The sequence below is a fragment of the Hyperolius riggenbachi genome, chromosome 10, assembly GCF_040937935.1.
Source record: "Hyperolius riggenbachi isolate aHypRig1 chromosome 10, aHypRig1.pri, whole genome shotgun sequence".
Classification (NCBI taxonomy): Eukaryota; Metazoa; Chordata; class Amphibia; order Anura; family Hyperoliidae; genus Hyperolius; species Hyperolius riggenbachi.
In genome coordinates, this window is record NC_090655.1 from 275,425,684 (window position 1) to 275,441,750 (window position 16,067).

General features: G+C 46.1%; 1 protein-coding gene across 1 annotated transcript in view; it reads right to left on the bottom strand.

The window, feature by feature from the left end:
- Window positions 1-16,067, bottom strand: part of LOC137537221 (uncharacterized) — a 256,733-nt gene that overhangs the window by 30,690 nt on the left and 209,976 nt on the right. Inside the window, 7 exon segments of the mRNA XM_068259321.1 lie at window positions 6,152-6,346; window positions 6,957-8,222; window positions 12,617-12,974; window positions 13,087-13,184; window positions 13,981-14,104; window positions 14,190-14,324; window positions 14,449-14,568. Coding sequence (XP_068115422.1) covers window positions 6,152-6,346; window positions 6,957-8,222; window positions 12,617-12,974; window positions 13,087-13,184; window positions 13,981-14,104; window positions 14,190-14,324; window positions 14,449-14,568 — 2,296 coding nt within the window.

Consider the following 16,067-nt stretch of genomic DNA (forward strand, 5'->3'; position numbering starts at 1 on the left):
TATGTGCAACTGAAAAGCTATGGAGGATGCATAACTGAAAAGCTATGGAGGATGCACAACTGAAAAGCTACAGAAAGTGCGCAACTGACAAGCTTCAGAGGATGTGCAACTGACAAGCTACAGAGGGTGCACAACTGACAAGCTACAAAAGATGCGCAACTGACAAGCTACAGAGGATGCGCAACTGACAAGCTACAGAGGATGCGCAACTGACAAGCTACAGAGGATGCGCAACTGACAAGCTACAGAGGATGCGCAACTGACAAGCTACAGAGGATGCGCAACTGACAAGCTACAGAGGATGCGCAACTGACAAGCTACAGAGGATGCGCAACTGACAAGCTACAGAGGATGCGCAACTGACAAGCTACAGAGGATGCGCAACTGACAAGCTACAGAGGATGCGCAACTGACAAGCTACAGAGGATGCGCAACTGACAAGCTACAGAGGATGCGCAACTGACAAGCTACAGAGGATGCGCAACTGACAAGCTACAGAGGATGCGCAACTGACAAGCTACAGAGGATGCGCAACTGACAAGCTACAGAGAATGCGCAACTGACAAGCTACAGAGAATGCGCAACTGACAAGCTACAGAGAATGCGCAACTGACAAGCTACAGAGAATGCGCAACTGACAAGCTACAGAGAATGCGCAACTGACAAGCTACAGAGAATGCGCAACTGACAAGCTACAGAGAATGCGCAACTGACAAGCTACAGAGAATGCGCAACTGACAAGCTACAGAGAATGCGCAACTGACAAGCTACAGAGAATGCGCAACTGACAAGCTATGCATGATGCACAACTACTAAGCTACGGATGATGTGCAACTGACAAGCTACGGATGATGCATAACTAATAAGCTACAGAGAATACGCAACTGACAAGCTAAGGAGAAATGCTCATGTTTAGCAAAAGAAGCACACAGCACTCTGCTTATGCCGGGGGCACTCGGGGTGCAGGGACACAGAGGAGCCGTCTGCCTTACATTCTGTTCTGGTGGGTGGCAGCATGGTGGTAAGCCTTTATCTAATGGGCATTACCGTAATCAGCTGCACACAATACAGGACACAGGGCACATAGCGGGGGGGACACACAGTGCTCTGCGTATGCCGGGGACACTTGGGGTGCAGGGACACTTGGGGTGCAGGGACACAGAGGAGCTGTCTGCCTTACATTCTGTTCTGGTGGGCGGCAGCATGGTGGTAAGCCTTTATCTAATGGGCATTACTGTAATCAGCTGCACACAATACAGGACACAGTGCACATAGCGGGGGACACACAGTGCTCTGCTTATGCCGGGGACACTCGGGGTGCAGGGACACAGAGGATCTGTCTGCCTTACATTCTGTTCTGGTGGGCGGCAGCATGGTGGTAAGCCTTTATCTAATGGGCATTACTGTAATCAGCTGCACAGAATACGGGACACAGTGCACATAGCGGGACACACACAGCGCTCTGCTTATGTCGGGGACACTCGGGGTGCAGGGACACAGAGGATCTGTCTGCCTTACATTCTGTTCTGGTGGGCGGCAGCATGGTGGTAAGCCTTTATCTAATGGGCATTACTGTAATCAGCTGCACAGAATACGGGACACAGTGCACATAGCGGGACACACACAGCGCTCTGCTTATGCCGGGGACACTTGGGGTGCAGGGACACAGAGGAGCTGTCTGCCTTACATGCTGTTCTGGTGGGCGGCAGCATGGTGGTAAGCCTTTATCTAATGGGCATTACTGTAATCAGCTGCACACAATACGGGACACAGGGCACATAGCGGGGGACACACAGCGCTCTGCTTATGCCGGGGACACTTGGGGTGCAGGGACACAGAGGAGCTGTCTGCCTTACATGCTGTTCTGGTGGGCGGCAGCATGGTGGTAAGCCTTTATCTAATGGGCATTACCGTAATCAGCTGCACACAATACGGGACACAGTGCACATAGCGGGGAACACGCAGCCATTACTGCTCAGCCTAAATACATATATTGCAGTGGCTGGTAGACTCAGGGGCGGCACAATCACGTCAGTATCTGGTACGGCACATTATGCACGGGGAGGGGGACACACAGAGGTCTGCCATTGCCATCAATATATGTCATGGCTAACAACACAAGATGGGCCAACATCACTCCGCACATGGGGGGCACACAGAGGTCTGCCATGCATACTGCTCCGCTCTGGATGGAGAGGGGGGATCTTTCCTCGCACAGCCACAACTATACATGCATTTCTGTGCATTGTCTGCTGAATTGAAGCAAGTGAGTGTGCAGAATGTGGCACACATACCATTACATGTATAGATCTGCTTACAGTATACAGTAAGGCTCTGGTCACAGTGGGTGTTTGTAGCATAACAGCCGAGGTTTGCCACACTGCAATGCACCACCTATGTGATGCTCACAATGCAGCAGGTGTGTTGCAGTGTAATGGTGTCCACATAGATGTCCCCTGAATTTTATAGTCTCTGCTACCACTGAGGTGTAAAGCAGAAGAGACCCAAGCCTCAATGTACTGCAGTGACACCCAGATGCCCTGTGGCCAGTGCAATAGTCCACTCCTGGGCTGACAATGCTTTAGCTGTAACTGGCAAAGCACAACAATGCCTCTACTTTATGAGAAAACTAAGGAGCGCTAACCTTCCACAGAAGCTGCCGGTTAATTTCTACAGATGCACTATAGAAAGCGGTCTGACCAACTGCATGCCGGCCTGGTACAACAGCTGCACCAAGGCTGCCAGAGAAGCCCTGCAGCGAGCTGTGAAAACAGCAGAAGTCCTTATCTGCACTGAACTACCATCACTGGGAACTCTTGTGCAGTAAAACCCCCATTATCCGGCACTGACGGGGATTGGCAAATGCCGGATAAGTGTAGTTTCTGGTTGCTTGAGAGTCAATGTCAAAAATAGGCTTAGCTAAAAAAAACAGTACTATACCCCACACTATATACCAAACTCAGTATTAATGTTGAAATACAGTAATTTAAAACAAATTAAGACAAAAGACAGACTTAACTTAATGTAACAGAGGTTTATTACGGCAAAAAGAACTGTAAATTAGATTTATGCATCCTGCAAGATCAGAATTTTTTCTTCTGGATGCTGAGACTTCTGGATAACTGTATAAGACTCGCTACATGAGAAGGGCCAAAAACATTATCAAGGACAACACTCACCACAGAAACAACTTGTTTGAGCTCCTTCCATCCGGTATACGTTTGGATCAATGTGCATACACACATACTGAAAACCAGCCTTTTCCCATCTGCCATAAACTTGTTAATTATTTTAGGGAGGATTCAGAGTTTAACACTGTGTACACATTGGGCTTGATTCAGAAAAGGGTGCTAAGTGTTAGCACGCCAGTGAAAAACCACTTTGCATGTGCTAACATGCTTTGCACGTGCTAAGTAGTTAGCACATGTAAACTACTTAGCACATGTAAACTACTTAGCACCCTAGTTTTAAAAAAAAAAAATCAGTGTTTATTCAACAAAGAAAAGGAACATATGACAGAATATGCAGTGTAGCAGTGCGCCTCCTAACTTTTCCAACAGTAGCTTCAGCATCAATTATCACTGTGGAAGATGAGAGTTATTGTTAACAATAATATAATGATCGTCACATTATATATAGAGCTTAGATTGAATTTAAATTTCCAAATATTCTATCTTTTACAAGATCATAATTAGCAAGACCAGGGGTATCTAACCATGGAGCTTAGCACCCTAGTTAGCACGGTGCTAAGTAGTAGTTTGCATGTCCTAACTACGGTTCTAAGTAGTTTGCATGTGCTAACTACGGTGCTAAGTTTGCATGTGCTAACTACGGTGCTAAGTAGTTTGTATGTGCTAACTACTTAGCACCCTAGTTAGCACGCCCAAAGCCTTTAGGCGTGCTAACTAGGTTAGCACAGTTTACTGAATCGAGCCCATTGTGTAAATATTTGAAATATCTGGCATACTTGTAGAATTCCTCCATTTCAGCCTTTATGTTTTTTACTATCACTATGTGGTTTATTCTTTAGGCTTAAGTGTGCTCTATTAACTTAATAGGCACTTCTGTTTGATTGAACCAATAGGCTTCCTGTCACACGACAAATAGCCAATTGGGCCAATCAAAGTGCTGGGATGTCATCCTGTGAAGCCAGGGGCTCAGGGCGGGTTCAGTGGTGCGCCCGTTAAGCTAATGGAGCACGCGTAAGTTAGCACTACCGCAGTATAGAGTGCGCTGGAGATTTTTACCTCGTGCTCCTGTCCCTAGCGGTATGCACAGATATATCCGTCCATAAAAACATGCTGTGAACAGTATAAACGTGCATACACATCAATACTCTCCTGCACTGTATACTAGACCCTCGCAGTACTGACACGCATACACATCAATACTCTCCTGCACTGTATACTAGACCCTTACTTGACACATTTTGGCAAGTTACAGGGGAAAAAAAGGTTTTAAAAATAAATTTTATCACTTTTTGAACAGAAATCCTGGGAAAATTGAACGCCAGGGAGGTTAACCTGCTGAGCGTTCTGGACGAGCTCAGCTCGTCCAACACCGCCAGAGGCTGCCGCTCAGGCCCTGCTGGGCTGATTTTCGTCAAATAAAAAGCAGCACACGCAGCCGGCACTTTGCCAGCCGCGTGTGCTGCCTGATCGCCGCCGCTCTGCGGCGATCCACCGCGAGCAGCGGCGAAAGAGGGTCCCCCCAGCCGCCTGAGCCCAGCGTAGCCGGAACAAAAAGTTCCGGCCAGCGCTAAGCGCTGGATCGGAGGCGGCTGACGTCAGGACGTCGGCTGACGTCGATGACGTCACTCCGCTCGTCGCTATGGCGACGATCTAAGCAAAACAAGGAAGGCCGCTCATTGCGGCCTTCCTTGTTTATTCTGGGCGCCGGAGGCGATCGGAAGAACGCCTCCGGAGCGCCCTCTAGTGGGCTTTCATGCAGCCAACTTTCAGTTGGCTGCATGAAATAGTTTTTTTTTAATTTAAAAAAAACCCTCCCGCAGCCACCCTGGCGATTTAATCAGAACGCCAGGGTGGTTAAAGAGAAACCGTAACCAAGAACTGAACTTCATCCCAATCAGTAGCTGATACCCCCCTTTTACATGAGAAATCTATTCCTTTTCACAAACTGATCATCAGGGGGCTTTGTATGGCTGATATTGTGGTGAATCCTCTCCCACAGGAAACTGTGAGGACTATTGTCCTGACAGTTTCCTGTCTGTGAATCTCGTTGCTCTGTGGGAAATAACAGATGTTTCCAATTGCCAAAAAAGCAAGCAGCTTCTCCTTCCAGTGACATCACCTGCCGGCAGTAAAGATGTTGCCATGTGATAATTGTCAGTATGTAATTCAGGGAGAGGAAAGATTTTACAACGGGCAAACACTGACTAAATCATTTATACATAATTATTGTAAAAACGAGGCACTTTTTTTTCTACATTATGTTCACTGGAGTTCCTCTTTAAGCTGCATTGGCAACTGATAATCAGACATTGGCAGACAAAAACAAGAAGAAAAGTCAAATAATGTAGGTGGAAAACATTTACAGCATGAGGGTAATAATACACCTGGGCAGGCGATATTGCACTACAGAGGTGCTAGGAGGGTGCTGCACCCCTGCGGTGTTTGGAGGACCGGAGCGGGCGCAGGGGAGTCTCCGCTGTCTGAGGGGTAAGATTACCACAGAAGGGTGGGCTCAGCAGGGGAGGAATAGAGTTCAGCAGGAGGGCGGGCTCAGCAGGAGAGGACTAGCGTTCAGGAGGGCAGGCTCAGCAGGGGAGGGCTAGAGTTCTGCAAGAGGGTGAGCTCAGCAGGGGAAGTCTCTGCTGTCTGAGGGGTAGGGTTACCGCAGGAGGGCAGGCTCAGCAGGGGAGGGATAGAGTTCAGCAGGAGGGCGGGCTCAGCAGGGGACAGATAGAATTCTGTAGGAGGGAGTGCTCAGCAAGGGAGGTCTACAGTTCAGCAGGAAGGCGGGCTCAGCAGGGGAGAGATAGAGTGAAGCAGGAGGGTGGGCTCAGCACGGGATGGATAGAGTTCAGCAGGAGGAACGCCTATGGGAAGACAATGCTCCTAATGCCTGTTTTTTCTAGAGGAGATGGTCCTATAAAGGCGGCCCGATGGGAGGAGTTCAAAGAAGCGGTTGCCTGGGTGGGAGGTGTCTCGCGAGATCTTGGTGGCGCTAAACCTCATTCTCGCCGTGTGGAGATCGAGAGGCGGCAGGGATGATCCAATGATCTTTTCCACAGCGCTAATCACTCTTTGGAGTTTGTACCTGTCGCTGGTAGAGATGGCCCAAACTGTTCGCCGGTGGACAGTTCCTGGTGAACTTGGGCTGTTGACTGTAAAACAGAGAAACAGAGAGAGGGAAATCTCCCGTCCTCAGTTCAGTCTGGATGAATGGGAGCTTCTAATATCCCCACATCTGCAGCTCACAGCAGGTAAATAACAATGTTATATAGAACTTTCCTGGAGACTCACATTCTTATTTTCACTTTAAGGGGTTGTATCCTGCCTCTGTATTATGCACAGCAGCAAAATCAGTGTAATTTAAAATCTGGTTTATTCAGTTCCCAGCAAAAACAAATAATGATAATTTCAGCACTCATATGTTATCAGGAGTGTTTGTTCAACCAGATAAAAGTGTTTTGGCTTTTATTTACTCTTCAGGAGAGCCATGGCTGCATATGACTGCAGATCCTGCCTCATTTGTATAGATAAAGCACCTGGTTTATTAACCTTTACATTGTAAAATAAAAGAAAGTTCTAACTAGGCTCAGTACTATATATACCCATATTTATCTCATCATGTCACTTCAGTTATAAACCAATGCACTGAGTAGCATGGAAAAATGCTCTGCATTCTGTGTAAATATGGTAAAAAAAAAAAAGAATAAAAAAACAAAACAATGCATCAGAATATTTGTAGCCAACACATTTTCCACACTCAACACAAGTGTCTGATAAGCTGTGACTTATGCCAAAAACATTTCCCACACTCAGCACATGAATAGGGCTTCTCACCAGTGTGAGATCTCTCATGGCCAAGAAGGTGTGATTTCTGTGCAAAACATTTCCCACACTCAGCACATGAATAGGGCTTCTCTCCAGTGTGAGATCTCTCATGCCTGACAAGGTCTGATTTCTGTGCAAAACATTTCCCACACTCAGCACATGAATAGGGCTTCTCACCAGTGTGAGATCTCTCATGTCTGACAAGGTCTGATTTCTGTGCAAAACATTTCCCACACTCAGCACATGAATACGGCTCCTCACCACTATGTAACCTCTCATGTGTGACAAGAGATGATTTATGAGCAAAACATTTCCCACACTCAGCACATGAATAGGGCTTCTCACCAGTGTGCAATATCTCATGGCTAATAAGGTGTGATTTCCTAACAAAACATTTCCCACACTCCGCACAGGAAAAAGGCTTCTCACCAGTGTGATATCTGTCATGCATGACAAGGTGTGATTTCCAAACAAAACATTTCCCACACTCAGCACAGGAAAAAGGCTTCTCACCAGTGTGATATCTGTCATGCATGACAAGGTGTGATTTCTGTGCAAAACATTTCCCACACTCAGCACATGAATAGGGCTTCTCACCAGTGTGAGATTTCTCATGTGCGACAAGATTTGATGTCTGAGTAAAACATTTCCCACACTCGGCACAAGAATAGGGCTTCTCACCAGTGTGATATCTGTCATGCCTGACAAGGTCTGATTTCTGTGCAAAACATTTCCCACACTCAGCACATGAATAAGGCTTCTCACCAGTATGATATCTCTCATGCCTGACAAGAAATGATTTACTAACAAAACATTTCCCACACTCAGCACATGAATAGGGCATCTTACCAGTGTGAGATCTCTCATGACTGACAAGATTTGATCTCCTCACAAAACATTTCCTACACTCAGCACATGAATATGGCTTCTCACCAGTGTGAGATCTCTCATGTCTGACAAGAGCTGATTTCCAAACAAAACATTTCATACACATTGAACAGGAATAAGACCCTCCAGCAGGGGGAGAGCTGTGCTGGGTATGAGACCCCTCAGGGTTAGACAGGTGAGGTGAGTCTGGGGGAATATTTGGGGTAACCAGGACATCTGCAGGAGACTCTTGTCCAGTGACATCACCATCCGTTGTACAGTCTGTGGATACAGAGAGACGAGTCTCTGAGAGGTTCCTGATGCCGGGACTCCGCCCTGCAAATAGAGAAACATCATCACTACCTGTTAGAGAATTCTGAGGGGAGGAACAATTATCATTAGGGATGAAAGGAAAGAGGATGGTCGCCACTGCTGTATAACTTCCTTTATTTGGCAATGTGCAGACAAGTAGGCTGTGTGTTACATCATCCCCTCACAGTCCATAAGAAGAGACTAAACACGTACCGGTGCGGGGGTGGGTAATGGTGGGTGCTGGTTGCTGGGAGCCTGACGGCAGTTTCACACACAAGCGCTTCTTCGGAGGCTATGACAAGGGGGCGGGGCTATATCTGCTCTAGTTGGAGAAAGTGCGTTACTGTAATAGTAACCTGCAATCCAAGATTACAGTGTGGGGAGGTCAGGGAGAGCGAGGCCAAACAACACGGCCGCTATTCCTAATGGAATTACAAGTCCTGCTGCAGCAGCTGATTATACAAGCCACTAACATAATATCCCATGCTGAATATAGGTCAGGCCATGCAGAGCAGAGAATCTGGCTGACCTCGTCCTCATATACAACAAGGACTGCCTGATTAGGGGAAGCTGGGGTTAGGAAGGTTTAAAAGTTAGCTTAATATTTCCTCTGTGCACGCTACACGCACTAGTGGCAACATAGCGTGCGTTACTTAGCAACGGCCGCTGCCTTGATTTGCTGCGCGGTAGTGATGTATTGCTCCTGCAATACTTCAATAAATTGGCCGCTACGTAGCGTGCACAGAGAAAGTACTAAGTCACGTGACGTAGCGTGCATAGAGGAAATAAGTAGCGCTGCTCTATTAGCGCTCATAACATTAGTTTAGTCACGCTATTTGGCGTCACTATACTTAGTGAAGTTTGTGTTTTATAGCATGTACTGTAATTAGTAACTGTTGAATTGAAGTAAAATAGGAGAGAGTCAGGAATAGATACGGCACCTATTCTGCTGAACTTCTGAGACACAATCTCCTCCCCAGTTCTCCTTGAATGTCGCTGTTGCCCATCCTCTAATGGCCAATCTCCCTGTTTCTAATAAATTAAAATAAAGGTTACTTTTTACATCACTTTTAAACCTTCCTAACCCCGGCTTCCCCTAATAGCCAACAGCGCTATAGTTAGTGAATCAACCCCAATGGCCACAGTTCATTAAGATCATTCTGGTGTTAACAATGCAAATGAAAACGTCACCAACACATCAATCTGTATTTCAAAGAGACTCTGATGCAAATAAAATTTGCCATTATTACCTTGTATTCCGCTTCTTAAGACTCAGAGGTAAACCACCGCATCCCTGCCGCAAAACCAGGGGTTTAGACCCCCCAAATCACTGGGCAAACATTCAGCTGCAGCTCTGCCTCTCCTGACATCAATCGCCGTGTGGATCTCTGCCTCTCCCCGCCCCTCTCTGTGAAAGAAGAGTGAGAGGGGCGGGGATTGACAGCAGTAGAGGCAGAGCTGCAGATGAAAGCTCTGCCTCTTTCAAGAAACGCTGCCAGGATTGCCCCCCCGGAGATTATGGGGGTCTAAAGAGTCTCTTTAAAGGGAACCTAAACTGAGAGGGATATGGGTGTTTCATTTTAAAAAATACCAGTTGCCTGGCAGTCCTGATGATCTCTTTAGCTGCAGCAGTGGCTGAATCACTGACCTGAAACAAGCATGCAGCTAATCCAGTCTGACTTCAGTCAGAGCACCTGATCTGCATGCTTGTTGAGGGGCTGTGGCGAAAAGTATTAGAGACACAGGATCAGCAAGAGAATCAGGCAACTGGTATTATTTTAAAAAGGAAAAATCCACATCCTTCTCAGTTTAGGTTCCCTTTAAGTGTTAATTCACTAAAGAAGCCTGCCTTATTAACATGTAGTGATGAGCTTTCACAGTGAAAATGCTCTCTTATCACTCCAGTCCTTAAAGGCGCGTACACACGCCGTATTTTTACAAGCGACGGGACCGTCAGACCCTCCCGCGGAGCAGTCGTTCTACCGACAGTAGCTTGTGTGTACAAGCTGTCTGCAGACTGATAAGACGCCGTGCAGATCAGTCAAAAACAGTCTTATCAGTCTGCCGACAGCTCGTCCACACACGTGCTACTGTCGGCAGAACGACTGCTCTGCGGGAGGGTCTGATGGACCCGTCGCTTTTAAAAATATGGCATGAGTGAGTACGCGCCTTTAGTTTTCACCTTTGTAGTTATTTTTACATGCAGTAGGTAGGTAGGGGAGGAGCACACCCAGGAAAGATGTAGCTCCACCCCCTTCTGCCAGGACTATTACAGCAAGGCTTGATAGGACAGAAAGGGAGGGAGAGAGAGAGGCTGTGCAGCTAGGTCTGTGTGTGTGTGTGTGTGTGTGTGTGTGTGTGTGTGTGTGTGTGTGTGTGTGTGTGTTTCTGTGTGTGTGTGTGTTTCTGTGTGTGTGTGTGTTTCTGTGTGTGTGTGTGTGTGTGTGTGTTGTGTTTCTGTGTGTGTGTGTTTCTGTGTGTGTGTGTGTGTGTGTGTGTGTGTGTGTGTGTGTGTGTGTGTGTGTGTGTGTGTGTGTGTGTGTGTGTGTGTCTGTGTGTGTCTGTGTGTTTCTGTGTGTGTCTGTGTGTGTGTGTCTGTGTGTGTGTGTTTCTGTGTGTGTGTGTGTGTGTGTGTGTGTGTGTGTGTGTGTTTCTGTGTGTGTTTCTGTGTGTGTGTGTGTGTGTGTGTGTGTGTGTGTGTGTGTGTGTGTGTGTCTGTGTGTGTCTGTGTGTTTCTGTGTGTGTCTGTGTGTGTCTGTGTGTGTGTGTCTGTGTGTGTGTGTTTCTGTGTGTGTGTGTGTGTGTGTGTGTGTGTGTGTGTTTCTGTGTGTGTTTCTGTGTGTGTGTGTGTGTGTGTGTGTGTGTGTGTGTGTGTGTGTGTGTGTGTGTTTCTGTGTGTGTGTGTTTCTGTGTGTGTGTGTATATATGTATATATATATATTTGGTGTCTCTCACTCCCTCACTGTCTATGATGCTGAGCACGTTCATTCAGATTCCTTGGTCGCCCATGGCTAGGCCTATTCGGAGTGGAACCTGTCCTGATAAACCTCTGTATGGTCTTGGCCACCATGCTGCAGCTCAGTGTCAGGGTGTTGGCAATATTCTTATAGCCTAGGCCATATTTATGTGGAACAACATTACTTTTTTCAGCTCCTCAGAGAGTTCTCTGCCATGAGGAGCCATGCTGAGCTTCCAGTGACCAGTATGAGGGAGTGTGAGAGCGATAACACCAAATGTACCACACCTGCTCCCCATTCACACCTGAGACCTTGTAACATTAACCAGTCACATGACCTCAGGGAGGGAAAGGGCCTGAACCAATTCCCTTCCTCTTCTAACTTCTCTCCTAGGACATCATTTTCCATCTTCTGCTTAAAATAACTTCTCAACACTCTGCAAATGAAAAAGTACTGTAAAATTATTTTTATCTAGCTGATTGCCCGGCGTTGCCCGGGTATGTATTTAGCTGGTGTTGACTGCGCCCACTTTTTCTAACCCGAACACACAATTACTGAATGACCAAGTTTGTGAGCTTTGCAGTCTTTGGCATCAAAAATGTGCATTGAAATGAAACAAATCTGATTGGCTGTTTGTGGCTCCACCCCTTTTCTGAATTTGAACCCCAGTAACCTAATGACCAACTGGACCAGGTTTGAGGCTTGTGCCATTAACAGTGCAGGAATGGCAGCAATTAAATATTCACCTTAAAAATAAATAGGTGAATTTTGATTGGCTTTTTTAGGCTCCACCCACTTTTCTGAATATAAATCCCAGTGACCAACTGTGCAAAGTTTGAGAAGCCTGCCATTAACAGTGTAAGACTGGCTGCAGTTTACATTTTCCCAGGGAAATTTGTATTTGTCTCCGCCCACTTTTTGGTTATGGGGATAAAAAGTATCCAATATGTTATACCAGGTGATGTACTGTGTGGGGGACAAATTTCATTCAAATCCGATCAGCCAGTTTTGTGTGATCGAGTAACAAATATCCAGACTTTCACATTTATAATCTTAGTAAGATTTTGTTTGTTGCCTGCAGGTGGCTTAAAAGGCCATTTATTGATAAGATATGAAAATATCACCAAGGAGAAAACTTAGGGAAAAGGTGAATTGGAATTGGGCCCTGAAATGTCTAATTGAGTAGAATTTTGACATTTGTCACTTAGGGGTGTCCTCACTTTTGTTGCCAGCGGATTAGACATTAATGGCTGTGTGTTGAGTTATGTTGGTGGGACAGCAAATTTACACCGTTATACAAGCTGCACACTGACTGCTTTACATTGTATCAAAGGGGTAGATTCATGAAATTCTGGTAATATTACCGCACATACTGAGAGGAGGATGATTTATACTGTGCCCAGCAGGGACATATCTGTTAGTCAGTGTAATAAGGCTATTGAATATCTATTTATCACTCACCAATTCCCATCTCTGCAATAATGTCTTCCTCCTTAGATGCTCTCATCACGCCCCCCTCCTCCACAGACTGCTGATCACTCCTCACATACGTCTCTTCTTCTTCCTCTTTAATTGTCCCCATCATGTCACCCTCCTCCATAGACCGCTGATCACTCCTCACATACGCCTCTTCTTCTTCCTCTTTACTTGTCCCCATCATGTCACCCCCCTCCATAGACTGCTGATCACTCCTCACATATGTCTCTTCTTCTTCCTCTTTACTTGTCCCCATCATGTCACCCTCCTCCATAGACTGCTGATCACTCCTCACGTATGTCTCTTCTTTAACCACAGCACTTACATGTATCAGTTCTCCACCCTAATCACACAAAATAAGAAGCACTTTATAATGTGAACACAGGTAACAGCATAGACAACAGGAAACAATGTCACATAGTTTGTGGTCTCTGATGACACTCAGTTCCAACTACCTGATAATGGTGGGGGGTGGTGGGAACTTCCTTTAGACAATCCCAGGAATAAAGAGGACCTGTACATCTCTCCGGTGCGTTTCCATTACTGGATCCATCTGTAGGAAACACACACAGTGACTGAATACTATGGGCTCAATTAACTAATTGTTACCACATTGAAAAGTAAATATTACAGACTAATGAGGTAAATTACCTAAATTCACTAAGATTAGAGCGTTCGGCAGAACAAATAAAATGTTGGGTATTTTTAAGATCTAGCTGGATTTGTCAATAACTAGAAATCAACATGTAGGGAGAAAGCCAATAGGAAGAGCCACCTTGTCCTGCTACTCACCTCATTTGATCAGATGCACAGCCGGGCAGGACATAAAAAAATACACAAAATACAACAGCAGAAGACATTTACAGAGGCTTCCCTGTATCCCTTTAGACATGCAGATCTATATACTGGTACACAGAAGAGGGCCCTTTAGTGGCATGCATACACATCTAAAGGGATGCAGGAAGCCCTTTACTCTCTAGTAAGCTGTCACACAGGAATGGGTTATGCAGACACTTGTAGGAGAGAACCTCAGCTTGCTGCAGAGACCTCCTCCACAGCTGGGAGACTTCTGCATTACCGAGCAGGTCTTACTGAACTGAAGCAACATTTCTCAGTAAATTACCTATTACCGCATGGGTGACAATCTTAGTGCACTTGGGGGAAAAAAAAATCTACAATACAGAATGCGTTATTTGCCCAACCTCTCTCTTTTTTTTTTTTTTTTTTTTTGCTAATCAGCCCTTAGTGAATTGAGGTCATTGCCTGTTTGTGTTTATCAGATGAGGGGGATCTAGGAGGACCCCAAGCACTGCTTTCTCCATTACACGAAATTAAAATTCTCCTCTTACCCGGTGATGTGAGGGGCGGCTGATTCTCCATCATGGTGTCCTTGTAGAGGTCCTGGTGTCCTTCTATATACTGCCACTCCTCCATGGAGAAATAGACGGTGACATCCTGACATCTCATAGGAACCTGACACACACAATAATACAGTCACCACCCAGACACCCCCCTTGCTGTTACTGGATAATGTCCCATAATTCCCAGCACTGCTCACCTCTCCTGTCAGCAGCTCCATCATCTTCCTGGTAATTTCCAGAATCTTCTTCTTCTTGTATCCCTCAGATATCAGGGAGTGAGGTGGGGGCACCGTGATGGTCACATGATCACCAGACTTCACTGGAGGAAATTTCTGTATGGAAAGACCAACACTAACGTCACATGATTTCCCAGAATCCTCCTCACCTCTCTGGTCAGGTGTGTTTTATGAATAGAAATAAGAGTTATATCATGTGACCTCCCAGAATTCTCCTCACCTCTCTAGACAGCAGACAGATGATCTCTAGGGCGAGGTTGAATATCCTCTGGGTCATGTGACTCTGGTCCTCGTCCATCCTCAGTGATGCGGTCATGTGATCTATACAGGATGCTGCTGCCTTTAGATAAATAATAAGGGAAGGATAATCTAGGTTATACGGCTATCAGTTGTTACAAAACTGAACAGAGAAACTGAGATTGATCACAGTTTGAAGCAACACAGACACTGAGGCAAGGAAGTACTGTGCAAAATGTTTATTGACAAATCGTGCTTCAGACAATATAATGCAAATTCCATGCAATTGCATACACAACAAAAAATCAGGAATGCAAAGACAAATATACACAATGATGCAATCACCACATGCATATACGCCACACAAGCAAAGTGCAAATCCCCCAAATCCTATCTATATATCTACCTAAATATATACAGGATATATACACATATACACAGGACAAATATATACAATATATACACCAATCGCAGTACAAGGAGGAAAGCACAAAATCACGGTCAGAACAAAGCATAAGTCGGCAACAATCAAGCAATAACGGTACAAAAGGAGCAGGCAGTAAACGAGGTCAGACAGAATCTAGGTTCAGTAACAGGGTAACAGATACAGGAATACAGAATACCAGAGAACCAGGGTTGTCCAGATACTCCAGCTAGCGAGCACAAAGTTCTGGCACAAGTTACTTCTTGCAAGGCCTTTATATAAAGAGGACACACCTGCTGCATGATTGAAATGCATAGTCAGTATAGAGCAGCCCTTGTAGTGGCAGAGCTGTTTGCAGACTGAATAGAGCCACCTAATGGTGGAGCAGTAAAAGTCCCTGGCAAGCTAAGTCCCAGAGCCACCTGCTGGTGGAATAATGAAAGTCCATAAAAGTTCAAGTCAATGCTGCCACCAGCAGGCAGAAAGTCGCAGAACAGAATTCCTGACATCAGTGGTGAAACTGCCAATAAAGGATCCCCCTCCCCCCAGCACTCCCCATTGCTGTCACTTGTGGGTGGTGGGGCCATGCAGAGTATTGCAGGAAAGCATAATAAGCTGGTTTATAGCTACCTGTGCACTATACTCACAGCATGCTGCAGTCCTGTCCTCCCTCTGCCTCCTCTAGAGCTGGCCTTCTCTCCTCACATCCCCCTCCCACTGTTACCATTCATGTGATGTTACAGCAGTGCTGCTAGTGGTAGATTGATGAGGATATGAGGAGAGGCAGAGACTGAGGCTAATGGGAGCAGAGGACTGGAGCACACTGTGACAGCTAGCTATAAACCAATGTAAAACCTTCCTGTGTAGGAGAAGGAGAGAGAGGAGAAGAGACCGGCACTGCAGTCAGCTATTTATTCCATAATGTGACAGATGACAGTAAGAAACACATAACCAGTGTAAAAGATGCGGCATATCAGTCAGTGAAGCAGTGTGGGTAGCGGTGGGTGCTGGGCACTGTTAGCCTTACAGCCGTTTTGCGCGGATGTGCGCTTCTACGGAGGCTCAGAGCTCCGTAGAAGCGCACATCAGCGCGAAATGGCCGTAAGGCTAACAGTGCCCAGCACCCAAAGCTACCCACACTGCTTCACTGACTAATATGCCGCATCTTTTACACTGGT